Below are 26,496 nucleotides of genomic sequence, written 5' to 3'. Positions count from 1 at the left end.
TGATCTCCATTTGTGAGTTTCACAGCCAGCTTTCAACAAGTCAGTGAGGAAGCTGGATTCACTTAATGACTGCATGATTCATTTAACACCGCAATGATTCGCTCAACAACTATGGTAAAAGGGTTATAAAATTGCATGGCATGGTTCTCTTAACGACCGCTTTACTTAGTAACGGAAGTTATGGTTTCCAGTTGAAGTTGTAACGGACCCTACCTAGTTTTCTAGAGAGAAAAAGGAGAAGAGGGAACAAATAGATTTGGTCTTGCAAGATTCTATTAATTAATGTAATCTTGCAGTAATGTAATCTTGCAAAAAAAAAGTGGCTCAGTGGCTTAAAAGGTGCCGGAGAAGATCTGTGCTCCGGTGGTTTGAGTCCTACCGCTATGTGACAGAGTGAGTTCCCGTCACTTGCCTCAGCTCCTAGCAAATTAGCCGTTTGAAGGCATGTACAGTAAATGTGACTAGATAAATAGGTACCACTTTGCTGGGAAAGTAACAATGTTCCATGTTTTGCCACATGCTCTGCATTGCCGCATGATGTCATGCTGGCCTCATGACCACAGAAATGTCTTCAGAGAGTGTTGGCTCAATGGCTTAAAGAAGCAGACATGAACGCACACACACACCCCCCTAAAGTCAGCTACAACTAGCAGAGTAAAACCCACAGGGACTCCTTTATATCTTTACCTTTAATCTTGCAAAAAGGATAGAGCTAGTAAATCCTGGTTGTACTTTTTGTCTGGACTAAACTCTCAGGGCTAACAGTATGTGAATCAGGCCCCCTCATAGAGATGTTCAGAAAGAGGCTAAAATAGTGTGTGATTTAACACAAGGAGAATATTTGTAGCTCAGGGTTGACACGAGGGGCCCTTGGTGCTCTCCGAGCTTGCTTGTTTTCTTTCAGACATTTCGTTACCCAACCAGGTAACACCATCAGTGCTAGTCTGATGATCACTAGCATTGATGGTGTTACCTAGTTTGGGTAAGGAAAGGCCTACAAGAAAACAAGCAAGCTCACAGAGCACCAAGGACCCCTCAGTGCATGATTTCAAGAGGTCTTTTTCCTAACCTTGGTTTGTAAGTGGAGGTGGAAGATAATCCTCATTGATATACGTTGCAGTGTAAGGGTAGCATTGATGGAAGGGGACCCCAATCTTTCGGTACTTTGGAGACAGATAAAGATAAAGGTAAAGGTTCCCCCATACATGCGTGCTAGTCGTTTCCAACTCTAGGGGCCAGTGCTCATCTCCGTTTCAAAGCCGAAGAGCCAGCGCTTGTCCGAGGACATCTCCGTGGTCATGTGGCCGGCATGACTAGACGCCAAAGGCGCACGGAGCGCTGTTACCTTCCCACCGTAGCGGTCCCTATTTTTCTACTTGCATTTTTTACGTGCTTTCGAACTGCTAGGTTGGCAGAAGCTGGGACGAGTAACAGGCGCTCACTCTGTTACGCGGCACTCGGGATTCGACCCGCCAAACTGCCGACCTTCTGATCGACCAGCTCAGCGTCCTAACCCACTGAGCCACCGCGTCCCTTTGGAGACAGAAGCCTTTGTTAAAAGTCACAACGAGGTCATGCGCCTAATGACATCACACAGCCGATGGAAATGACCTCCTTCGTATCTTGTTTGCGATGACATCATCACCCGTGCGCCATCTTAGCCCAACTTTAAAAAGCCATTTTCCTCCCAAGCTTCGAAATGATGTTTTGCCTGAAGCAAAATGGAAGGATTAGAGCGAGCTTTTCCCTCCACTTGAATGATTTCATTTCCTTTGAAACTTTTTCAAGGGCCATCTCTTCATTTCCCTCTCTCCTTTCTTGCAACCCCTCATCAATGCAGCTGGCGAATGACGTGCATAAATGTCTCTTTGAGGGTTTGAAACCCTCTACCCACAGCTGTGGCCTCTGCCAGGTATTATACCTTTGGGGAAAAGGTCTCATAAGAGGAAGCAGAACACAGTGGGCCATCACTGAGGAGAGAACGGGAGCAAGGGGAAAGTACAAATGCTGCGGCACATTTCCCTAGCACCTTTCACCACAAGGAAATGTACAATCTGGTGTCTTCATTGGAGATCTGCAGGGTCCATCATAAGGGTCTAGAGCCGGGTTTCCCAACCTTGGCAACTTTTAAGACACATGGACTTCAACTCCCAGAATCCCTCAGCCAACCATGCTTTAACTTTAAGACACATGGAGGACTTCAACTCCTAGGCTGGCTGGGGAATTCTGGGAGTTGACGCCCATGCATTTTAAAGTTGCCAAGTTTGGGAAGCCCTGCTCTAGAGCTCAAGGGTTTTCGAACCGCTATAAAAGATGCAAGTAGCCAAATTGGTTAGGGAATTCTGGGAGTTGAAGTCTTAAACTTCATCTTAAACTTTCGGAGGCTGAGAAACCGTGGACCAGTCGGTTGCAGATTGTGTGCTTCTAAGCCCGTGGTGGCAAACCTATGGCACGTGTGCCACAGGTGGCACGCAGAGCCCTCTCTGTGGGCACGCACGCTGTCGCCCCAGTCCTAGGCCTTCAGCTGGGTTTTATAAAACCTTTTCGCTTTAGGCCTCCGCCGCCATGTGCAAAAAACAAAAAAGTTCAATCAATCAAACAATTTCAACTTCTCGTAGGAAAAAAAAAGATCTCGCAAAGTTGGAATTGATTGATTGAACTTTTTAGGCCCACCCACTCTGCCGTTACCACCGCAGCCACGCCCACCCACTGGGCCATGCCCACCCAATTGGCCACACCCACCCGATAGGCCACACCCACCCGGCACCTGACGATACATGAGTGGGTTTTGGGTTGCAGTTTGGGCACTCGGTCTCTGAAAGGTTCGCCATCACTGTTGTAAGCTGAATTGTGACTGAGTCTACAGCAGGGGTAGGCAACCTCAGCTCTTTTATGACTCATGGACTTCAACTCCCAGAATACCTGAGTCAGCTATGCTGACTCAGGAATTCTGGGAGTTGAAGTCCATGAGTCATAAAAGAGCCGAGGTTGCCTACCCCTGGTCTACAGCATCTACATTGAAGGGGCTCTACTTAGACAGCATGTCTAGAAAATAACTACTTGAACATCCCCTCCTTTATCAACATGGATGACACCGGCCTATATCACAAGGTAGTGTGAATGATAAACCCAGAGAGTGGTAGTGTTTATACATCAGATTTTAACTAGGTCTGTTAAGTGCTAGCAGCTGCATTAAGGTGATAGGCTAAGCTTGATTTGCTCAAATTTTGGAACAGTTGTTGATGATTATTTGTCGGTTTATTGGCTTAAGGTCTTGTGCAAAGCCAGAGAACGAATTAGGAATTAAGAAAGAAAGAAAGAAAGAAAGAAAGAAAGAAAGAAAGAAAGAAAGAAAGAAAGAAAGAAAGAAAGAAAGAAAGAAAGAAAGAAAAAAAACAGAAGAGAGGGAGGGAGAGAAAGAGTGAGGGAAAGAATGAAAGAAAGAAAAGAGAAAGAATGCAAGAAAGAAAGAAAGAAAGAAAGAAAGAAAGAAAGAAAGAAAGAAAGAAAGAAAGAAAGAAAGAAAGAAAGAAAGAAAGAAAGAGAAAGAAAGAAAGGAGACAGTCTGTCCTAAGTATCTTATGGGTGTTGGCAGACATATCAAAAACAGTTTCTGTTGGGGTGGTGGAACAACTTGATTCCTTCTTCCAAGATTGCTGCTTTTACATACCATCTTGCCGTCATCCTCAGCTTCCTCTTATCAGACTATAGTTGCCAAATAATAATAAAGGGTTCCAGAGCCTTTTAGGCCAGGTCCAAAGCAGGCATATTGAGAGGATAACTGGAAATGGGATGGGAATTAAATAACTTTGGAGCTTCTAGGCCTGAACGATAAAGCCAAAACGCACACCATAAACTGGGCCAAGGCTATTATGCTAATGAAAGAGCTCGGGGGAGGGTGTGGTTATTAATTTGTGCAATGCCATCATTATCGTGAGTTTATTATAGAACAAGATTAGGACAACTGTGAGTTTAAATGTCTCTCCCCCAATCTGGTGCCCTCCAATAAATTGGATTGCAACACACAAGTCTCAGACAATGTCTTTAGGAACACATCAGCGCCCATTTTAGAATTCAGTTTATTCATTAGACACGTATTCTGTTTTGCCTCCAGCAATCCAAGGCAGTTGCAGTCCTGTGAAGTAAGATGGGTCATGAGACAGGAACTGGCCCAGAGTTACCCAGTGAGCTTCTAGGACTGAAGCTGGCTTCAAATCCTGGTTTCCCAAGGTGTCAGTCCTACACCTTAACCTCTACCACACTGCTCTTGTGGTGAGAGAGAGTTGACTGACTCACAATTGATTCAGTCAACTACCATGGCTAAGGGCAGATGAGAACCACCATCTTTCTAATCCTAGTCCACCTTCACCACCACACCACAGTGTCTCTCAGACCCTGCAAGACAGGGGTCTTCAAACTTGGCCCTTTTACGACTTGTGGACTTCAACTCCCAGGATTCCTTGAACAGAGTTGAAGTCCACAAGTCATAAAAGGGCCAAGTTTGAAGACCCCTGCTGCAAGAGGAACCAGTGAGCTTCCATGGCTTAAGAACCTGAGCTTTATTCTTCTCACTTTGTAGTTCAGTAACTTTAGAATAACAGAATAATAGAGTTAGAATGGACCTTGGAGGTCTTCTAGTCCAACCTCCTTCTCCAGAAGGAGACCCTATACCAGGGGTAGGCAACCTTGGCTCTTTTATGACTTGTGGACTTCAACTCCCAGAATTCCTGAGCCAGCATGGCTCAGCTTGGAAATCTCCATTTCTCCTCAGCATGGCTGGCTCAGGAATTCTGGGAGTTGAAGTCCACGAGTCATAAAAGAGCCAAGGTTGCCTACCCCTGCCCTTTACCATTCCAGACAAATGGCAATATAATCTCTTCTTTAAAAACTCCAGTGGTGGAGCACCCACAACTTCCGGAGGCAAGTTGTTCCACTGATTAATTGTTTTCACTGTCAGGAAATGTCTCCTTAGTTAGTTTCCATCCATTGCTTTGCTTCTCGTTCTTCGTTCAGGTGCTTTGGAGAAAAGGTTGAACACACTCCCGCCCCCTTCTTTGTGGAAGGCCTGTAGATATTGGAACACTGCTATTGTGTATCATGTCATGTATCACATATTTACCACTACACCACAGTTTATACACCATGAAATGCTGAGTCACCCAAATGTCTGGCCGTCAAAGATAAGTCTGTCCGATCAGGCCTGCATTTCTGGGGGTAATAAACCAGATGTTGCTGGAAAGTTATAGTTTGGACTTTGTGCAGGGACCCACTTCCATTTTGGTTGTTCTGCTCAGAAAGCCATAATATGGAACCTACGTCCCTAATATGGTTAATAAGGACTTGTCTCCATGAATGTGTGTAACGTTTGAAGGGGGGGGGAAAACAGAGGAGCCAAGAGCTCATAATTACATCATGTTGGCAGTGAATCTCAGAAGTTAATTAGTGCTATAATTTTAGACTGCAAGCAATCTAGAAAGCCATCAAGACATGAAGAAGGAAACAGCATTCTCTGGCAAAAGAACCTGTCATATGAGCAGAAGTCATAAAGTCAACAAGACTTCTTGCCCAAGTCAGATCCACCCCTGACCTAGAAGCTTCCATGTTCAAGGTCAGAACCAAATAATGTTTGAAAATACTTAAAAATCAAAGAAGGTTACATAGCCAGAAGAAGTTTGATCCAGCTGCTGGTTTTCAACAGAAGCAGACGAAACCAAGTGCCAACGCTTGTGTTGTGATGCTATCATGCAAAAACAGAATAATAAAATAATAGAGTTGGAAGGGACCTTGGGGGTCTTCTAGATCAACCCCCCGCTCAGGCAGGAAACCCTGTAGCATTTTTAGACAAATGGTTGTCCAATCTCTTCTTAAAAACCTCTAGTGTTGGGAGCACCCGCAACTTCTGGAAGGAAGTCAGTTGTTCTAACTGGTTAATTGTTTTAACTGTCCGGAAATTTCCCCTTAGTTCTAGGTTGCTTCTCTGCTTGATTAGTTTCCATCCGTTGTTTCCTGTCCTGCTTTCAGATGCTTTGGAGAATAGGTTGAACACTTCTTTTTGGCAGCCCTTCAAATATTGGAAAACTGCTATCATGTCACCCTTGGTCCTTCTTTTCACTAGACTAGACATGCACAGTGCCTGCAACCATTCTTTATATGTTTTGGCCTCCAGCCCCCTAATCATCATTGTTGCTCTTCTCTGTACTCTTTCTAGAGTCTCGACATCTTTTTTACATTGTGGGTACCAAAACTGGATGCAGTATTCCAAGTGTGGCCTTACCAAGGCCTTATGAAGTGGTATTAACACTTCATGTGATCTTAGTAGTCTTCAGGTTACAGTAGCGCTTGGGACCAAAATTACAATCTCTTAAGGGATGTGATCATAAAGTGTGGCATTACATGACCACTGCTTAGCAACAGTAGTCCCGGCACTCCCAGTTGCGATAATTAAGCCAGGACCACATGGGCCATTAAGTTAGGAGCTCATGTGACTGCAACTTTTCGTTTAGATTTGCTGCCATGTCATTGACCTGCTCTGTGGGAAACCAGCAAAGAGGGCTGCGAATTAGAATCGTGTGACCGTCGAGACGCTAACAATGGCGAGAACTCCAAGGAACAGTTACAACTACCACTCATTCAATGCTCTTGTAATTTTCAGTGGTCACTGGATATCTGCTGATTAAACAAGGACTGCCTGTAGATCCTGGACAGCGTGTTGAGACGCTGGAAAGAGTGCAGAAGAGCAATAAAGATGATCAGAGGGCCGGAGGCTAAATCCTATGAAGAACACTTGCTGGAATAGGGTTCAATGAAAAGAAGGACTAGGGGTGACATGATAGCAGCATTCCAATATTTGAGGGGCTGCCAAAAAAGAAGAGTGGGCCATCCTATTTTCTAAAGCACCAGAAGGCAAGACAAGAAACAATGGATGGAAACTAATCAAGGAGAGAAGCAACCTAGAACTTAAGGAGAAATTTCCTAGCCGTGAGAACATTTAACCAATGGAACCGCTTGCCTTCAGAAACTGTGGGTGCTCCATCACTGGAGGCTTTTAAGAAGAGACTGGACAGCTGCTTGTCTGGAATGGTATAAGGCAAGGGTCTTCAAACTTGGCCCTTTTATGACTTGTGGACTTCAACTCCCAAAATTCCTCAGCCAGCGTGCCTGGCTGAGGAATTCTGGGAGTTGAAGTCCTTAAGTCATGAAAGGGCCAAGTTTGAAGACCCCTGGTATAAGGTCTCCTGCTTGAGCCGGGGGTTGGACTAGAAGACCTCCCAGGTCCCTTCCAACTCTGTTATTCTGTTATTATTGTTATTCCCATTACAACACGACTGATTTGAATGACATATGATGTCCTTATGGCTTTTAACTGCTGCCTATGCCTGTACCCTTCTTTTAGAACACCAGTCTATAAAGATAGAAATTCCCAGGTTTAATGACAGTAACTTCCTTTGACATATCTATTGTTGCTCTGATCCAGCTGATTGTAGTGAATTTGTGATAATCTTGTCATGAGCCTCTAGATCTGGACTAAAACAATACAGGACTATGACTGTGTGTTCTTTTGATTAGCTGACGCCAGAGATACTCAGAAATCTTAGATTGTGAAATGCCTCTCCTCTACTACATCCCATGAAGAGTTTGAAGTCCCTTAGCTGTGAGACCACTGTTCTGAGCCAAAGAGGCTATTTTGAGTGTGCTGGAAATGTTTTTGATCTTGAAATGAAATAATTCTGGTTTTTGCACCGGAAACTGCTTTAGAATTTGGGATGTTTCAGGCACAAAAGATGTTGCACTTTTCAAGGTGACGCCTACATTATAAATCTCTCGTAAATCATAGAACATAGAATAAAAGACTTGGAAGGAACCTTGGAGGTCTCTTTTACCGGTCTACTATAGAGAGCGTCCTCTCGTACGGTACTGTGGTTTGGTATGCTGGTCTGACAGCCGCGGATAGGAAAGTATTACAGAGGGTAGTGAGCACAGCACAAGACATTGTGGGCTGTTCCCTGACACCACTGGATGACATCGCCAGGGCTCTTGCCTTGGAAGAGTGAGGAAGATTCTCAGGGATGACTCACACCCTGGACGGTATCTCTTTACTCTCCTACCATCCGGTAGGAGATATAGGAATATAGCCAGCCGTACCAACAGGCTGAAAAATAGCTTTTATCCGTGGGCTGTTAGGCTTTTAAATGGGACATAATCTTATGCAGAATTGACTTGGGAGGCCGGTGTGTGGTGTAGTTGGTTCACATAGTGTGGTGGGATGGAGGGTTTGTTGTCACTGTGTGTTGGGGGGAGAGAGAGCACGGGGGGAGGCTCAGCTAATCTCAATGTACACATGTTGTACTTTGACAATAAAGGTTTATTATTTATTACTATTTATTTATTATTCTAATCCTACTCGAGCAGGAGACCCTATACCACTGATGGCGAACCTTTTAAAGACTGAGTGCCCAAACTGCAAGCCAAAACCCACTTATGTATCATCGGGTGTCGGGTGGGCGTGTCCAATTGGGTGGGCGTGGCCCATTCGGTGGCTGTGGCGGTAACGGCAGACTGGGTGGGACCAAAGAGTTCAATCAATCAATTCCAACTTTGCAAGATCATTTTTTTCCCCGCGAGAAGTTGAAATTGATTGATTGATTGATTGAACCTTTTGTGTGTGTGTGTGTGTGTGTGTGCACACGGCGGCGGAGGCCTAAAGCGAAAAGGTTTTATAAAACCCAGATGAAGGCCTAGGACTGGGGCGACAGCGTGCGTGCCCACACAGAGAGCTCTGCATGCCACCTGTGGTTCGCGTGCCATAGGTTCGCCACCATGACCCTATACCAGGGGTAGGCAACCTCGGCTCTTTTATGACTCATGGACTTCAACTCCCAGAATTCCTGAGTCAGCTGACTCAGGAATTCTGGGAGTTGAAGTCCATGAGTCATAAAAGAGCCGAGTTTGCCTACGCCTGCCCTATACCATTTCAGACAAACGATTGTCCAGTCTCTTTTTTGAAAGACTCATGACGGAGCAGAAGGCAAGTTGTTCCGTTGGTTGATTGCTCTCACGGTTAGGAAATTTCTCCTGAACTTTAGGTCCCTTCTCTCCTTGGTTAGTTCCCAACCATTGTTTCTGGTCACCGAGGAAAATCAAGGAATTTGATGGTTGCACCTTCCCCAACTTGCTTGGGCCTCATGCTGCCTGGCGATCCTGTAAAATTGGAAGCGGGAGGGAGAATTCAGAAATGCTTTTGTGTTGGATGACTGGACGAGGAAAACCTTCTTTCATCCTGATTTTGATGCAATCCAAAGTATTTCCTGTCTTGTACCCTGGCCTGTCTCAGTGGTCTGCTTTGACCATTGGTCAGCTGATAGCTTGGCCTGAGTCCCTGAGCTCGACTGGTGGGGGAGTGGCTTTAAGCCCCTCCTACTAATTACTTTCTGCCAACCTAGCAGTTCAAAAGCACGTAAAAATGCAAGTAGAAAAATAGGGACCACTCCGGTGGGAAGGTAACAGCGTTCTGTGCGCCTTTGGCATCTAGTCATGCCGGCCACATGACCACGGAGACGTCCTCGGACAAGCGCTGGCTCTTCGGCTTTGAAACGGAGATGAGCACCGGCCCCTAGAGTCAGAAACGACTAGCACGCATGTGCGGGGGAAGCTTTACCTTACCTTTACTAATTACTACCCAGACATTCCCCACCTGGGATGGAGAATTGTGTTTTCCTCCCAAGATGCTCTTTTTTTTTTAAGAAAATCTACATGGTTCTGCAGCTAAATCATTTTGAGTTTTGAACTTAAACTTTTAGGAACTTTTATTGGGTTGGAAGATAAATGTGAGCAAAAAACAACAGCCAAAGTTTTTCAACTTCAGAGAAGCCAAAAGCATGCTAAGAAGGGAGACAGTCCCGTTCAAAATCAATATTTATACAGCATTGCTTAATCAGTATTCTTTCTTTTATGGGTCTCCCATTCCTATCTTCCTATCAAGCGCATTAATTGTTTTGGAAAGGGACAGAGGGCAAAATAGGCAGTAATTCTTACTAAAAATCAATCTTGCTTGCAGATTTACTCAAAAATCTCCCAGTGTTTTAGTTTTAATGGTGTTCTTCTCAACCATCATCTGTACATAATTTTTGTGGGTGTGTAGACTGGCAGAATTCAGAAATTTGTATTTGTGATTAGCCAACTGAGGTCTGAAGGTGTCTCTTTGACTCCTTGAAAAGAATGCACATCTAGATGTTTTCCGATAACTAATTTCATATTTTACCCAAAGTGGGAATCTATGGATAATAGATTTATTCAATAATGCACTCAACTAGAACATTAAACAGACTTTCTGTTATGACATTATGTCCTGGCTTATTACAAAGCTAATGCTAATCATAGTTTGCTGGCTTGCATAAATAAAACTGGAAATTATAACAAATAGGCCAAAACTCTGGTGACAGCGCCTACAAACCCTGATTGATCTCAGAAGCTTATTCCAGCAAATCCCAGGTTACACAACTTGAAGCTGAGAAGTTGAAAATAAACTAGCAGAAGATGCGTGATTATCACCCATGTCTGTCTGTCTGTCTTTCTGATTGATAGATGAGTTCCTCTTGGTTGTTGCTCACACTGAGGAAGGAGCAAAACAGCCTCAGTTTTGGTTACTAAGCTGAGAGAAGAGTATCCCAACATTATCTGAATGCTATTTATCTTGAGTGATTGGTTCTTGCAAGCCTATATAGTTTTGGAGAATTAGAGATTATATTAACCACTCCACCTCCCAGTTCAGGCTTATTGTGTTGCTGTGGGCATCGTTTCACTCTGCATTCAAAGTTTTGGTGGATGAACTATCCACTATGAAATGATCAAAGCTGGCAAGGTGAACTTATTCTAGCAGATGTATGACAGTATCTTTAAGCCCTTTCTTATTCCCCTCCCTCCCTCCCTCTTCCTTCCTTTCTTCTCTTCTTTTCCTCCCTCACTCCCTCCCTTTCTTTTCTTTCTCTCTTTCTTTCTTTCTTTCTTTCTTTCTTTCTTTCTTTCTTTCTTTCTTTCTTTTCTTTCTCTCTCTCTCTCTTTCTTTTCTTTCTTTCTCTCTCCCCTTCCTTCCTTCCTTCCTTCCTTTCTTTTTCTTTCTTTCTTCCTTCCTTTCTTTCTTTCTTTCTTTCTTTCTTTCTTTTCTTTCTCTCTCTTTCTTTCTTTTCTTTCTTTCTCTCTCCCCTTCCTTCCTTCCTTCCTTTTTCTTTCTTTCTTTCTTTCTTTCTTTCTTTCTTTCTTTCTTTCTTTCTTTCTTTCTTTCTTTCTTTCTTTCTTTCTTCCCTCCCTCCTTCCCTTAACTCTTGAACACATCCTCTGTTTATTTTGAAGCAGAAACAATGAATAAAATGGACTGCTAAAACAGAGTTATTTCTTCCCACCGCCAGGAGACTGAAGAGGGCAAAGCAAAACACCACCATCAGTAACAGCAGGAATTCCATGCAAGTGGCTCCTGAATTCTGTTGGGAATTCCGGAGTGGTTAAAAAAGAAAAAAAAATCACAAAAATGCAAGCAGACAGGATGAGTGCATGCAGGAATCCTCTCCACCAAGGTTTCTTGCACGATGTTCAGGAGCGTTGGAAGTCTTCAGACTATTGAATTGCTGCCGAATCCTTTGTGAGGTTCTTGCCAAGGGGAAGCTGGCCAAGAGATAAATCTTGGGAGATAGCAACCAGTAGTGGAATACAGGGAGGTGTTCCTTTTAAAGATCAGGGGTGGGGAACCAACCTTTTATGACTCGTGGACTTCGACTCCCAGAATTCCTGAGCCAGTGTGCTGATCGGATGACCGATAGCACTACACGGTGATCTCAGCCAAACCTCTTCTTTTGCCACAGTGATCTAAAAGCAGGGGTGGGGAACCATGGCCATTTTGTGGCTGGCTCAGGAATTCTGGGAGTTGAAGTCCACGAGTCACAAAATGGCCATGGTTCCCCACCCCTGCTTTTAGATCACTGTGGCAAAAGAAGAGGTTTGGCTGAGATCACCGTGTAGTGCTATCGGTCATCCGATCAGCAGAGAGACTTGCAGACTGGTCTAGTTTGGTCTTGTACCAAAACTCTGGAGTAAGCACTTTTTTTGTCTGTGTTTAGCACTTGGAAAGCCTCAGTCTGAGTCACGAAGAGGGGCACCTCATGCTGGGTCCCGCACAGTTGTCAGTCAAAAAACTATACCTCTTTTGCTCTCACTTGTACACCACCAAGGAGTAGAATACAATTAGGAAGCGCAACTCAGAAAGTATTGGAGATGTCTCAATTGCCCGGCAAGGAAGTTAATATTTCTGCTGGGAGTAGGGAATCTCGTGTTTCAGGACTGGGCTGTTGGACACTCAGGAAGAAGTCAACGAGAGACAAATTGTTGCATCTGGGAATGACCGTGGGAATGGGGTAGTAGGCAAAGAAGCAAGAGGGATTGAGCAAGGATCAGCTGTGGGCATCTCTGCGTTATAGCACTAAGCAAGGCTGACATAAAAGAACCTTTAAAAAAAAATCCAAGCAGAGGGTGGCAAAATGAAAAATGGTGTTTTAATTATTCCTTGCCAGCAAAAAAATAGGTCAACTGTAGCTGATCTGTTTTCCTTCAGCAGTTACTGGTAGAAAACAGCCCAGTTAGGCTGACTGGCCAGGAAAGGAAAGAACAAGATATGTGGTCTGAGTATATGTAGTATATGTAGTGAAGCCATTATGAGTGTGTGTGTGTGTGTGTGTGTGTGTGTGTGTCACTCCTTTTTATTGTTTTTACAAATAACTCAAGGCGGCAAACACATCCAACTCATTTTCCTCTTCCTCTTTTCCCCACAAAACAATCCTGAGAGGTGGGTTGGGCTGAGAGAAAATGACTGGCCCAAAGTCACCCAGCTGGCTTTCATGGTTAAGGTGAGACTAGAACTCACAATCTCCTGGTGATTGGCCAGGAGTCAGCTGCCTTAACCACTAGACGCAGGGGTAGGCAACCTTGGCTCTTTGATGACTGGTGGACTTCAACTCCCAGAATTCCTGAGCCAGCCATGCTGAGGGAAAAGGGAGGGGTTTCCATGCTTAGCCATGCTGGCTCAAGGAATTCTGGGAGTTGAAGTCCACCAGTCATAAAAGAGCCAAGGTTATTATTATTTATTTATTAATTTAATTTCTATACCACCCTTCTCCCGAAGGACTCAGGGCGGTGTACAGGGCAATAAATACAATAAAAATACAATTTACAAAAGTTAAGATAAAAATTAAATAAAAAGCCCAATTACAATAAAAATTAATTAAAATTAATATTAAAATACCCCAAACCCATCAGACCAGGCCGGCTTGTTCAAATAAGTAAGTTTTCAGGTCACGGCGGAAGGAGCGAAGGTCAGGAGCCGTCCAGAGCTCAACCGGTAAACGGTTCCAAAGGTCCGGCGCGCCCACAGAGAACGCCCTCCCCCTGGGGGTCGCCAACCGACACTCTCTGACCGGCGGCACCCTGAGGAGGCCCTCTCTGTGGGAGCGCACAGGACGAAGGGAAGTTGACGCCAGCAGCAGGTGCTCCCGTAGGTAGTCCGGACCCATGCCATTTAGGGCTTTATAGGTCATCACCAGCACCTTGAATCTCACCCGGAGGGCAACCGGAAGCCAATGCAGCTCACGGAGTAGAGGTGTTACATGGGAGTATTGGGAGACCCCCATCACAACTCGCGCGGCCGCATTCTGCACCAGTTGAAGCCTCCGAGTGGTCCTCAAGGGCAGCCCCATGTAGAGAGCATTGCAGTAGTCTAAACGAGAGGTCACGAGCGCATGAGTGACTGTACGCAAGGCATCCCGGTCCAGATAGGCTGCCTACCCCTGCACTAGACCAAGTTGATTCTCTGAACCTAGCCCACTGTAACATCACTGCGCAAGCATGTAAAGAAGGGGTTTCCACAATGACATCCCTTGAGGGGAAGCTTGCTATGACATGTCCCCTTTGCTATGACTACCCCGTAATCAGAACTATATTTTCTTATATGCTATCTGGAGCCTCTGGCTCCAGGCTTACAAACTGTTCAAATAAATTAATGAGCGAATATGGCTAATGAGATTTAAGATGCTCACACTGGAGAAAAAATTGTGTTCCTTCAGGCAGTGGTGGGGAACGAGGTCATCCTTCCTCAAATGTCCTCCACGCAAGAAAAGGAGTAGTAGAACCCGTGTTATATGTTCAGTTGAAAGGACCGCACCAGATCCTTTTATTCCTTCACCCTAGGAATGTTGATCTGGAATGATGAAAGTTTTAGTCTCCGCTCAGCAGGAGCAATGTTTATCAACCCTAGCTATGTGGACTTCCAACTCCCAGAATCCTTTAGTCAGCAGGCTAGCTGGGGAATTCTGGGAGTTGAAGTCCACACATCTTCAAGCTGCCAAGGTTGAAAAACACTGAGCCGGAGGGTGTAGGTTTAAGGAAGGGAGTTCTGTCATATCTGATTGCATTCTGGGCCATCTTCCTATCGGCAAAGAGTTTATAATTTTTTATTTATTTATTTATTGATGAACTGTCCATCTCCCTCAGAAACAAATAGAAATAAACCGTCCATCTCCCTCAAAGATAAATTAAAGGAGAATTTGAATGATGTGATCTCTTCTGTCAGCTTCTTTCTGTTCATTACGTAAACCAACTTCCCCAACCCCAGCGCTCTCTTGGCTGTGTGGACTTCAACTCCCACATTTCCTAGCTAAGCTGGCCATTTGCCGAGAATTCTGGGAGCTGAAGTCTGCAACTCTAGTAGGCCCCAAGCCTGAGGTGGTCTAGATAGAATCAAATTTTGGCCTGCAATGGACTTTCCTTTCGTCTTCCTTAGTTGTTGGTTGTGAAATTCAAGATGGAGGATTGGTTCAGCACGCCCAAGGCTGCTCTTCATCTCTCGCACGCCGCCATTCCCTAAGCTCAATTTTTGTGTATCTGTGTGTTTCTCTTCCAGCTTGTGGTCCCGGGACATTCAAATCAAAACAGGGAGAAGGTCTTTGTTCTCCATGTCCTCCCAACAGCCGGACAAGTTCTGGAGCTGCCACTCTTTGCACGTGCCGGAATAATTATTTCAGAGCGGATACCGATCTCCCCGACAGTGCCTGCACCAGTAAGCCTCCTTCCAAGGTTTTCTTTTGGTTTTAATAAATGTTTATTCATGCAGTCTCAGGTATCCAGGGTAAATTAGCATATCTCTGAAATCAAAAACAACCCGCAAGAGGGAATTAAATTAAGAACTCTGCTAAATGCAAGCAAAATGGAATGTTCCTCAGCTGACCACATCTGTCCAGGCAGATAGCCAGCCTGGGAGAGGATTGATTATTTTCCAGAAAGGCTATTTCACACGCTAGCTGTATTTGCTTGGCAAGCTAAAATCGAGATAAAAACCATGAGGTTCCGTTTGCACAACAAGCTAAGCTTGGACAAAGTAAACGTAGTTGGTTTGGGTCATGGCTTGGCACCCTGTGCTAATCCATCCCATTTGTTTATAATTCACTAACCAGGTTAAATGTGTTTGTGAATGCAATGCTGGGTAGAATCCAACCTGTATTAACCACTAAGTGCACATTCACCAAGAAGCCAGAGGTTTTAGCACACACTCAATCATTCCAGTGACTGTCAGACCTTCAATATAGATTTGCCCCAGAAACCAATACCATACAGGTAGTCCTTGACTTACAACCAAAAATGAACCCAAATTTTCTGTTGCTAAGCAAGATAGTTGTTAAGTGAATTTTGTCCCACTTTATGACCTTTCTTGCCACAGTTGTTAAGTGAATCACTGCAGTTATTAAGTTAGTGACACGGTTTTAAGTGAATCTGGCTTCCCCATTGAGTTTGCTTGTCAGAAAGTCACAAAAGGGGATCACAAACGTCATAAATATGCAAATGTCATAAATATGAGTCAAATATGATCACGTGACCTCAGGGGATGCTGCAACAATCAAAAGTGTGAAAAACTGTCAGAAGGAGCTTTTTCCATGCTGTTATAACTTTGAACAGTCACTAAACAATCTTGTTGTAAGTCGATTTGATTACAGATGTGTCATACAAATTGGAGACTGGATTCTACCAATTCTTGAAAATCCTGGTGATTGGTTGAGAATAGGCTATTGATTCTACATCAGGAGTGATTGAAAGGTGGATCAGGCTGTATCATTAGATCTGCAGATGACTTACATAGATCCTTTGCCGATTGTCTAAGCCAGGGGTAGGCAACCTTGGCTCTTTTATGACTCGTGGACTTCAACTCCCAGAATTCCTGAGCCAGCCATGCTGAGGGGAAAGGGAGAGGTTTCCAAGCTGAGCCATGCTGGCTCAGGAATTCTGGGAGTTGAAGTCCATCAGTCGTAAAAGAGCCAAGGTTGCCTACCCCTGGTCTAAGCCAAACAAAAAGAATTTCCACCATTGCCCTAAATTACACAACTGAAATACTTGAAATGTCTCTCATCTCTTCAGCTACTCAAAACCAGTTCTTCTAAGATTACGTGTTGCCTCACCCCTTAGGTTTCCTGTAAAAATAACGAGATAAATCCAAATCTATGCCAAAGAGTTAAAGGGGTTTCGGTATACTGGCTGAAATATAACAAAAAATATAATAACTAATAAATACAAATAGAATTTGGGCTTGTCTGAATTACCAGCACTTCTCCTTGCAACCCAGAAGTGCAAGATTTTAAATACTGGAGTCATAACTGGTCAGCTTCTTGCTTTAACTCTAATACAGACATTCTTCGATTTGCCACAGTTCATTTTAATGACGGTTCGGAAGTTACACAGCGCTGTAAAACGTGACTTAGGATCAGGTTTCACATCTACAATCATTGCCGCATCCCAATGGTTTGCGTGATCAAAATTCAGATCCCTGGCAACTGGCATGTATTTATGACGGTTGGTGTGTCTCGGGGTCACGTGATCATCTGTGACCTTCTGACAAGCAGAGTCAATGGAGAAGCGAGACTCACTTAACAACCGTGTTACTAACTTAACAACTGAAGTGATAAACTTTAACAACTGTAGCAGGAAAGGTCTTAAAATGGGGCAAAACTCACTTAACAACTGCCTCGTTTAACAACAGAAATTTCTGGGCTCATTTATGGCCTTTACGTCAAGGACTACATGTATAGACAGCCTAAGGGTTAAATATACAGGAATTCCTCATTTTAATAACTATTTGTTCAGTGACCATTTGAAATGACAGTGGAGCTAATTGAATGGTATTTATGATCAGTTCTGAAATGGGTTTCCTGCCTGAGCAGGGGATTGGACTAGATGACCTCCAAAGTCCCTTCCAACTTTATTATTTATTTATATTATTTATATTGTTGTTGTTGTTCTTGTTGCCATTGCAGCAACCCAATGGTCACGTGATCATAATTTGTACACCTGGCAGCCCACCCATTTATAGGATTGCAGCATGTGCTGCAACTCCCCTCACCCACCTATCTTCCCTCCCACTACTGATGAGGCATGCCTGGCCCAGACAGTTGTCGCCGCTTCACAACGCCTTGCAACACCATCCCAAAACTTTCACAACGCCTCTGCAACGCTTCGTGATACCTCGCAACACCTCTGTGAGGTCTCATGGAGGAATTCTGAAGGACCGGCAGCTGCTTCGGCCAGGCACAGCTCATCAATAAAAGGAGAAAGGATGTGGCAGAGGCACGCTGGCTGAGGAATTCTGGGAGTTGAAGTCCACAAGTCATGAAGGGGCCATAGTTCCCCCATGTTGGCTGAGGAATTCTGGGAGTTGAAGTCCACAAGTCTTAAAGTTGCCAAGGTTGAGGACCCCTGTCATATGATATTTCACCTCAGTAATGCTGTGCTTAGGAACAGAAATTCTAGTCCCAGTTAAGATTCTTAAGCAACGACTAGCAAGCTTGTTTGTGCTTTCCAACATACTACATTGCACACAGGCAGGGATCGACTTACGAGCACAGTTGAGCCCAACTTTTCTGTAGCCAAACGAGACAATTAGTTAAATGAGTTTTGCCTCATTTTACGACTTTCCTTGCTGTAGTTGTTAAGTGAATCGCCGCAGTTGTGAAGTTAATAACACAGCTCTTAACTGAATTGGGCTTCCCCGTTGACTTTCCTTGGCAGAAGGTCTCAAAAGGGGATGACATGATCCCGGGACACGGAAAACCGTCATAAATATGAGTCGGTTTTGCCAAGCATCTAAATTTTGATCACGTCACCGTGGGGATGCTGTGTGGTCGTAAGTGTGAAAAACAGTCATGTCAATTTTTTCAGTGCTGAGGTAATTTCAGTCACTAAATGAATGGTTGTAAGTCGAGGTTGCGCTGTCCATTTGAGATGGGAAAATTGGAAAGTAGTTAAACATGGTTCGACTGGGTGGCTTTGTCTGGCTTGAGAAATTAAACAGTCGAGTCTATTAAAACCTGAATGTGAGATTGCCGAGAATATCAATCTAGACTGGAAAACAATTTTTTTTAAAAAAAATAATAAATCCTAAAAGGAGGGAATAATCAGTACAGAAAAGTGTCCAGGAAGCCAACGGGTTGAATTCAGTTCAAAAGAGACTTCAACTTTCATTTTTGATAACAAGGCAGATATTCACGTAAATGTTCATCCGCTGCCAAGATTTTCAGAATGTTTGCAAACCAGCTTCAGGAGCTTGCTTGGAGAGGAGAAAGGTACATAAATCATGTCAGAAATGCTAGCCAAAGGTGCCTTTTTATGGCCAGTTCTTCCATGATTCAAATAAAAGAACACGATAAATTTGGAAAGACTAGAGAGCTCAGTTTGGAAGACAAAAGGACTGTATTTGTAAATTTGCTGCTTCTCCCTTATTACAGACGTCATATGGATTATTAAGATCAATATAATCCAATATAGTTAAGTTTTTTTTATCGTCTCCTGCACCGTTTCCCTGGAAAATATTAGCACAAGCAGAAATGAAGACCTGGCTTCCAAGTGGATCATTTTTTTTATTACTGAAGCAATCAACTTTTAGTCCTTATTCCTTCCAGATCACGTGGCCCATTGTTTCTATCCAGCAGTATAAGCTACAGGTTTTTTTTTATTTATTCAGTATTATGGGAAGCAAGTTACTTAGAAGAGAAACTCTACCCTAACCGAATTACTATTGAATGTTGTCTTAATCCACAGTGCTCTTCATCTCCATCAACCTCTTCAGTCTGTGAATAGCGTGAAGATTGTGAAGGGCTATTTTTGCACACCCCAGAACAAAAGCAAGATGCTTCGAATTTTTTTAAAAGCTCCCTATCAAGTTTCACCCTCCACACCCTGTGCCAGTTTTCACATGGGTGAAATCTGGTGGCGGAGTTAGCAAAACTTCTAGAAATGTTGGTATCTGGCTTAAAAATGCAACAACTCCATCTCCCTGCAAAAATAAAAAGAGAAGGCTAACAATTTTATTTCTGCCATTGTGGTTTTTGGTGGCCAAAATGATAATTTTAACAATAAAGATTTGCCCTCCGCAGCTGAAAATCTGCCCATCTCTGGGCACAAATTTCGCCTTTCCTGGTAAACAGTGTTACACAAAGAACAAAAAAGAAGGAAGAAATAGCAAGTCAAACAAGACAGGAGATGTGAATGGAGAAGGAAATAGAAGTTAAATCTAAATTAATACCAGCCCCATTCATTTGTGTGCGGCAGCGGCCAAATAAACTAATACAATCCTTAGTTGTATAAACAGAGGCACAGAATCAAGATCAAGCAAGGTATTAGTACCGCTTTATAAAGCCTTAGTAAGGCCACACCTGGAATACTGCATCCAGTTTTGGTCACCAGATTGCAAAAAAGATGTTGATACTTTGGAAAAATTGCAAAGAAGAGCAACTAAGATGATTAAAGGCCTGGAGTCAAAAACATACAAAGAACGGTTGTAGGAACTGGGTATGGTTAGTCTAAAGCCATGGTGGCAAACCTATGGCACGCGAGCCACAGGTGGCATGCAGAGCTCTCTCTTTGGGCACGTGCGCTATCGCTCCAGTCCTAGGCCTTCATCTGGATTTTATAAAACCTTTTCGCTTTAGGCCTCCACCGCCGTGTGCAAAAAAAAAAAGGGTTCAATCAATCAATCAATTTCAACTTCTTGCGGGGGGGGGGGAAGATCTTGCAAAGTTGGAATTGATTGATTGAACTTTTTAGTCCCACCCAATCTGCCGTTACCAGCACAGCCACACCCACCAAATGGGCCATGCCTACCCAATTGGCCACGCCCACCCAGTTGGCCATGCCCGCCCGGCACCCAATGATACATAAGAGAGTTTTGGCTTGCAGTTTGGGTACTCAGTCTCTAAAAGATTCGCCATCACTGGTCTAAAGAAAAGAAGAACTAGGCCTGACATGACAGCAGTATTTCAGTATTTGAGGAGTTGCTATAAAACAAGAGTGTGGTCAACCTATTTTCCAAAGCATCAGCAGGCAATATAAGAAACAGTGGATGGAAACTCATCAAGGAGAGAAGCAACCTGGAATTAAGGAGAAATTCCCTAACAGTGAGAACAATTAACCAGTGGAACAGCTGGCTTCCAGAAGTGGTGGGTGCTTCATCACTGGAGGTTTTCAAAAAGAGATTGGACAACCATTTGTCTGGAATAGTATAGGGCAGGGGTCCCCAACCCCTGGTCCGTGGACCAGTACCGGGCTGCAGCATGCCAGCAACTGGTCCGCACAAACAAGCAAAGCCCCATCCACAGGATGCAGGCAGCACACAAAACCACACCCCCTCCAGTCCATGGAAAAACCTCTCTCCACGGAACCGGTCCCTGGTGCCCCAAAGGTTGGAGGGGGGTTCCTTGAGCAGGGGGTTGGACTAGAAGACCTCCAAGGTGCCTTCCAGCTCTATTCAGATTGACTGATCAAATTGTTTCTGTTGCATCTTTATGTGTCCATTGTTGTAAATCATTGTTGCATCCATTACATCGATAGTCCAGATTTACCCCTGGCACACTCATGCTATTCTAAGGAAACGTCTGCCTCGCAAAGCCAGCATTTTGCTGCTGAGTTCCAGCAACTCAGACGTGCACGCGATATTTGGGGGGGAACGGAAGTTTGAGACGTCTTGAGGACCTTTGATTTCCTTGCAGGCGTGCCGACAGCCCCACGCAGTGTCATTTCCAACGTGAACGAGACATCGTTAGTGCTGGAGTGGAGCGAACCGCGAGACTCGGGCGGGAGGGATGACCTGCTGTACAACATCATCTGCAAGAAGTGTAGCGTGGAGCGCCGGCTGTGCATGCGTTGCGACGACAACGTGGAGTTTGTCCCCCGCCAACTCGGTTTGACTGAGAGGCACGTCTACATCAGCAACCTGATGGCCCACACCCAGTATACCTTTGAAATCCAAGCGGTCAACGGCGTCTCCAGCAAAAGTCTCCAAAACCCCCAGTTTGCCTCGGTCAACATCACGACCAATCAGGCAGGTGAGTACTTCTGCAAAGGATACTATAATTCTTTCTCTCCCTGGAACCTTCCCCATTGCACCAGTGCAGATCCTGCTGGATTAAGTTAGGAATCCTGTTCCTGCCAAAAAAACAAAACAAAAAAACCAACTCCTGGGAGATAGCATTAAAAATCTGACCTAACTGTAAGGATTTTTGTGGCAAACAAATCAAATGCCTTGTTAATTTTGTTTGAAGTATTTACAAGTGAGGTAATGCCAGTGATATTGCAAACAATCGTTCTTTTCTCGATTTGTCTAAACATTTAGCATAGCAACCCAGCTCCAAGGTTGGTTTTTTTTTACTTTTTTTTTTTTTTGAAATGAATTTGGATACCTCGACCTGTATGAAATGAAATGAGCAAGTAAATAACAGCTGGAACGAAAGGAGAAGGATATCTTACAGGTCAAAGCTGTTACATATGTGTAGTTCTTGTTTTATCAAGTTACAACAGCTTTGATTTTCTGAAGCTCCCAAAATTTGAAATTGCAATTCTCTAGCAACTGAGAGGGGAAAAAAATACAAGTAGTGTCCTTTGATGTAGACCGCCAGCATTTGAGAAGAATATTGAGATCTGTGCGGGAGGAGAAAAATAAGAAGAGCTTGAGAAGAATAAGAAGACTTTCATTTCTCTGGGGTCCTTGCTGCTTTCTGAGCTTGGTTCTTTTCTTGCAGACCTTTCATTGCCCAACTAAGTAACGTCATCAGTGCTAGAAGGATGTGGGGTTTGCTCTTTGTTTATAAACTAGTGCAGGGGTAGGCAACCTTGGCTCTTTTATGACTCATGGACTTCAACTCCCAGAATTCCTGAGTCAGCATAGCTGTCAGCATAGCTGACTCAGGAATTCTGGGAGTTGAAGTCCATGAGTCATAAAAGAGCCGAGGTTGCCTACCCCTGGACTAGTGGCTTGCCCCATTGGTATTGGTGGGAGTGTTCTTGATTAGGCGGTTTACTGTTAGCTTCTTTGTTTGAGTTGATAGTCCCTCGATTCGCTGATAAAGCAAGCTACTAGTCTATAAACAGAGATCAAACCCCACTCCCTTCAAGCAGTGGTGGTGTTATCTAGTTGGGTCATGAAATGTCTGCAAGAAAATAAGCAAACTCAGAGACAACCGAGGTCCCCACAGTTCAAACCTGAGCTATAAAGACTCTCTTCTATTGGTTCCTAGCACGGATGATGCTATCTAGGTGGATAATGAAACATCTGCAGGAAAACCGCCAAGCTCAGAGAGCACCAAGGACCCCACGGTTGAACCCTGAACTACAGATACTCTCTTCTCTCAATAGTCTTACTTCTGTAAGGCCAGAACTGGTTGTGATGGCATCAACAGATTGCTTCACGCTGCTGTTTTGGGTGCAGTGAAATGAATGCCGTTCGGAAGTGGAGTGGCCGTTCAGCTGTATTAAAGCAGCAGGGTGGCTACTTCAGAGCCCATTGAGCTTCGCAGTTGTTATTATTATTATTCACTTCACGAAAAACTCTGGAAGATGGCAAAGAAGAAACGATTCTAGGTGACCAATCCAGCATTCGTGCATGGCCTCTCCGGTTGCCAGGAGAATCGTGGTGTTGTTAAGTGCCGGGGCTTGTTTTTAACTGAGTTGGAGAGAAACGCTAACAAGGTCCCACCCGTCTTTTGCAGCTCCCTCGGCAGTTCCCACAATGCATCTGCACGGCAGCTCCGGAAGTAGCATGACCCTTTCTTGGGACCCCCCAAAGCAGCCCAACGGGATCATCTTGGACTACGAGATCAAGTACTTTGAGAAGGTAAATTTCTTTTCCTGGTAGGAGCAGAGTCCCAGCAAGGGTTTCTCCGAGACAAATTCATCTCCTCCTAATAGAGACTCAGCGGAGGTTTCTCTTCTCAGTCAAAGGGGAAACAGTGGCACTGATTTATTGCAGCTGATGCCTATGACCTGGGAACCAGAAGGACCCCAGTTCACATGGTTGACTCAGTCCCTTAAATCAAGGCTCTCCAAACTTGGCAACTGTTAAGGCTTTTGGACTTCAACTCTCAGAAATCCTCAGCTAGCATGACTGGCTGAAGAATTCTGAGAATTGGAAGTCCACAAGTCTTAAAGTTGCCAAGTTTGAAGACCCTTGCCTTAGATTATGACAAACCATCTTCTTTTTTTCTATCATCACGGGTCACTTTCTTTCAAGGCTGGGACCAGAGCTGGAAGGAAGTGGGACAATCTTTTCTTGAACTTTGCTTTTTCCTCTTTCTGAGAGTTTCTCTCTCTCCCCCCCTCCTTTCCTCTCTCTGTCCTTCTGTCTGTCTGTCTCTCTCTCTTCTTCCCTCTCTCTGTCTCTCTCTCTCTCTTTCTCTGTCTCTCTGTCTTTCTTCTTCCCTCTCTCTCTCTCTTTCTGTCTGTCTGTCTCTCTCTCTGTCTTTCTCTCTTTCTCTTCTTCCCTCTCTGTCTCTCCCTCTCTTTCTCTGTCTTTCTCTCTTCTCTTCCCCCCCTCTGTCTGTCTGTCTGTCTGTCTCTCTCTCTCTGTGTGTGTGTGTGTGAAGCAGAGTAGGTGACTAGGGGAAAGAAAGGAAAACTTTACCAAGGATTCAATCAATGTTTTTCATGGGATTCTAGAAGTAAGTCAGTTGCCTACCTTAGCTCTATCAGAAGTAAGTCAGTTGCCTACCTTAGCTCTATCAGAATTTTTTATCTCCAGATTTCTATTTATACTATGAGGGTTATGAGATACTGTAAGCATGCGTCTTGGGGGTTGTTATCAGAATGATTAGAAGACTATACTTGGTGTTCTTCCAACAACTGGCAGCATTATTTACATGATGAAGAAGAAGATGGTGGCAGTGGGTGCTGGTGACTGGGGTGATGATGAAGTTGATGAGGATGATTAAGGTTGGAAGATTTCCTTTCTAAAGGAGAAGTGTCTATTAGCAAAACACAGTTCTTTGAGTGTGTCCATTCTCCGAATCTACCCAGAAATCTGTAAAAAAGGAGAGTGATGGATAATCCTGAATAGTTTTGCTGTTCTTCCTTCAATGAAGGTTCATTGGCTGCATTCAAAGACACACTTAGCCTGCTCACCCAATCCACTTCATTTTCTGGGCTTGCACATGAAAGCAAAAACTATGCAAAACGGGCTGGGTTTGTATGACATGGGAAGTCCCCAAAACCATATCAACAAAGTTAAACCCCAATCCTAATCCTGACCTTAATAAAAACGAATGTGCTGGTCAAATACATTCACCAGTCTATCCAAATACATTCACCCAGTCTTTAAAAGAGCCAGATCCATCCACCCAGTCGTTAACAGGCCTGGATAACTTGCCTGTTCTGATTAAAACCATAGCTTTAAAAGGAGCCAATGGCTCAGTAATCCAATACGTGATGTGGATCCAAGAAGTCCCAGATCAAAAGTCTACATGTCCAGATTAAAGAAAGCTGCCACCACTTTAAACCTCTAAATAGAAACGCCCCTTGGCTCCACTTGTTGAGAAAGGCATAGCTTTATTAGAAGTCAAATGTGTTGCAGTAATGCATAGCCAGAATGGAGAATCACGCACCAAAATCCTTAAATTCAGCTCTTCCCTCCCTTTACTGCCTCTCATCGCTGATTCTCCAATGAGCAATCATGTTCAAGCAAGACGTTTTTCAGAACAGTCAGTTCAAGGCTACGTTGGTATGTAGCTGCCTTCTTCTCCCAACCAGGTGATCTTGAGGCAGGGTCTTGGGGGGATACAGCAGTTACTTTTGCTTTCCCCCAAGTGTTCCCCCTCCCATCCACCCTCCCCCAGAGTTCATGGCAGACTGTCACTGCATTGCAGCGAAGCACAAGCAAGCATAAGGTGGCAGCTGACACTGGACTAGACAGATCGGCGACAGAGTTCAGTCCAGGCACATTGCCCAACAAACAGTAGGGAAGGGCTGGATTCAGTTCTGAGACGCCTCTTTCCTCTTTCACACAGCAAGGCCAGACTGAGGGCATTGCCAACACCGTCACTAGCCAGAAGAACATGGTGCGCCTGGAAGGACTGAAGCCTAACTCTGCGTTCGTAGTGCAAGTCAGGGCGCGCACAGTGGCAGGATACGGCCAGTACAGCTTTCCCATGGAGTTTCGGACACTTGTTGACGATGGTATGCAATTTGTCATTTGTCCCTCCTCTTCTACCCCGTTGCCCTCCTCTCATTCGCTAACTCTTGTCCTTGGTCTCCTCCCACTCGTAATAGGCTCCAGTAGCAAGAGTTTCCAGGAACTTCCGCTGATTGTTGGCTCGGCAACGGCAGGACTCGTCTTTGTGATAGCGGTGGTGGTGATCGCCATCGTCTGCTTCAGGTACCATCCCTTGAAGGGCTTGGAGCTACCTGGGCACCAGAGCTCAAGGAACGGGAGCAGGGGTTTGGACTAGATGACCCCCAAGGTCACTTCCAAATTATTATTATTATTATTGCAGCTTCCTGCAATAACTCCAGCAAAGCTACAAAAAACTGCGCTCCTCGGAACATCTTACATTTTAAAGAGATACCTGGTTGATACCTAGGATGCTGGCAGCAACCCTTGCCAACCATTAGCGCCAGTCAATTTGAATGTTCAGCTGAGTGAGGTTCATGTTTAATGAATACAAGTTTTATAATAATAATAAAAAAGTTAGAGACCATTTGCTCTAAGAACTTGACTTCTCTACTTTTGAGTGTGGCCAAAGCTGCTCAGAAAGTTTGAATCCCTTCAGAAGCGTAGTGTAACCTCATTGCTTCTAAAAGCGAAGCGGAGTAACCACGTAGCTTCGTCTTGCTCTGCTTTACAGCCCCTTTCAATCTGGTTTGGGGAAGGGCAGTGAGAGAAAGCTGGGCAGCTTTTGGCAAATGCTATACTGGTAGTCCTCGACTTAGGACCACAACTGAGCCCAAATTTCTGTTGCTGCGTGAGACATTTGTTAAGCGGGTTTTGCCCCGCTTTACGACCTTCGCTGACACAGTTGCTAAGTGAATCGTGGCAGTTGTTAGGTTAAGTGAATCTGGCTGCCCCCATTGACTTTGCTGGTCAGAAGGTCACAAAAGGGGGGCCCATGACCTTGGGACACAGCAAGTATGACCCAGTTGCCAAGCCTTTGAATTTTG

General features: G+C 44.4%; 1 protein-coding gene across 2 annotated transcripts in view; it reads left to right on the top strand.

Annotated features, from left to right (window-relative positions):
- EPHB3 (EPH receptor B3) overlaps nt 1-26,496 on the top strand; it is a 138,751-nt gene that overhangs the window by 89,212 nt on the left and 23,043 nt on the right. For both annotated transcript variants that reach the window (XM_081329146.1, XM_081329145.1), the window contains exons 4-8: nt 14,939-15,094; nt 21,063-21,398; nt 23,058-23,182; nt 25,347-25,515; nt 25,609-25,714. In XM_081329146.1, coding sequence (XP_081185272.1) covers nt 14,939-15,094; nt 21,063-21,398; nt 23,058-23,182; nt 25,347-25,515; nt 25,609-25,714 — 892 coding nt within the window. The remainder of the gene's footprint in view (nt 1-14,938; nt 15,095-21,062; nt 21,399-23,057; nt 23,183-25,346; nt 25,516-25,608; nt 25,715-26,496) is intronic.

This window comes from Vipera berus (assembly GCF_964194415.1).
Source record: "Vipera berus genome assembly, chromosome: 5".
In the NCBI taxonomy this organism is placed as follows: domain Eukaryota; kingdom Metazoa; phylum Chordata; class Lepidosauria; order Squamata; family Viperidae; genus Vipera; species Vipera berus.
The sequence above is the reverse complement of the archived record's forward strand: the minus strand, read 5'-3'. Positions and strand labels throughout refer to the sequence as shown.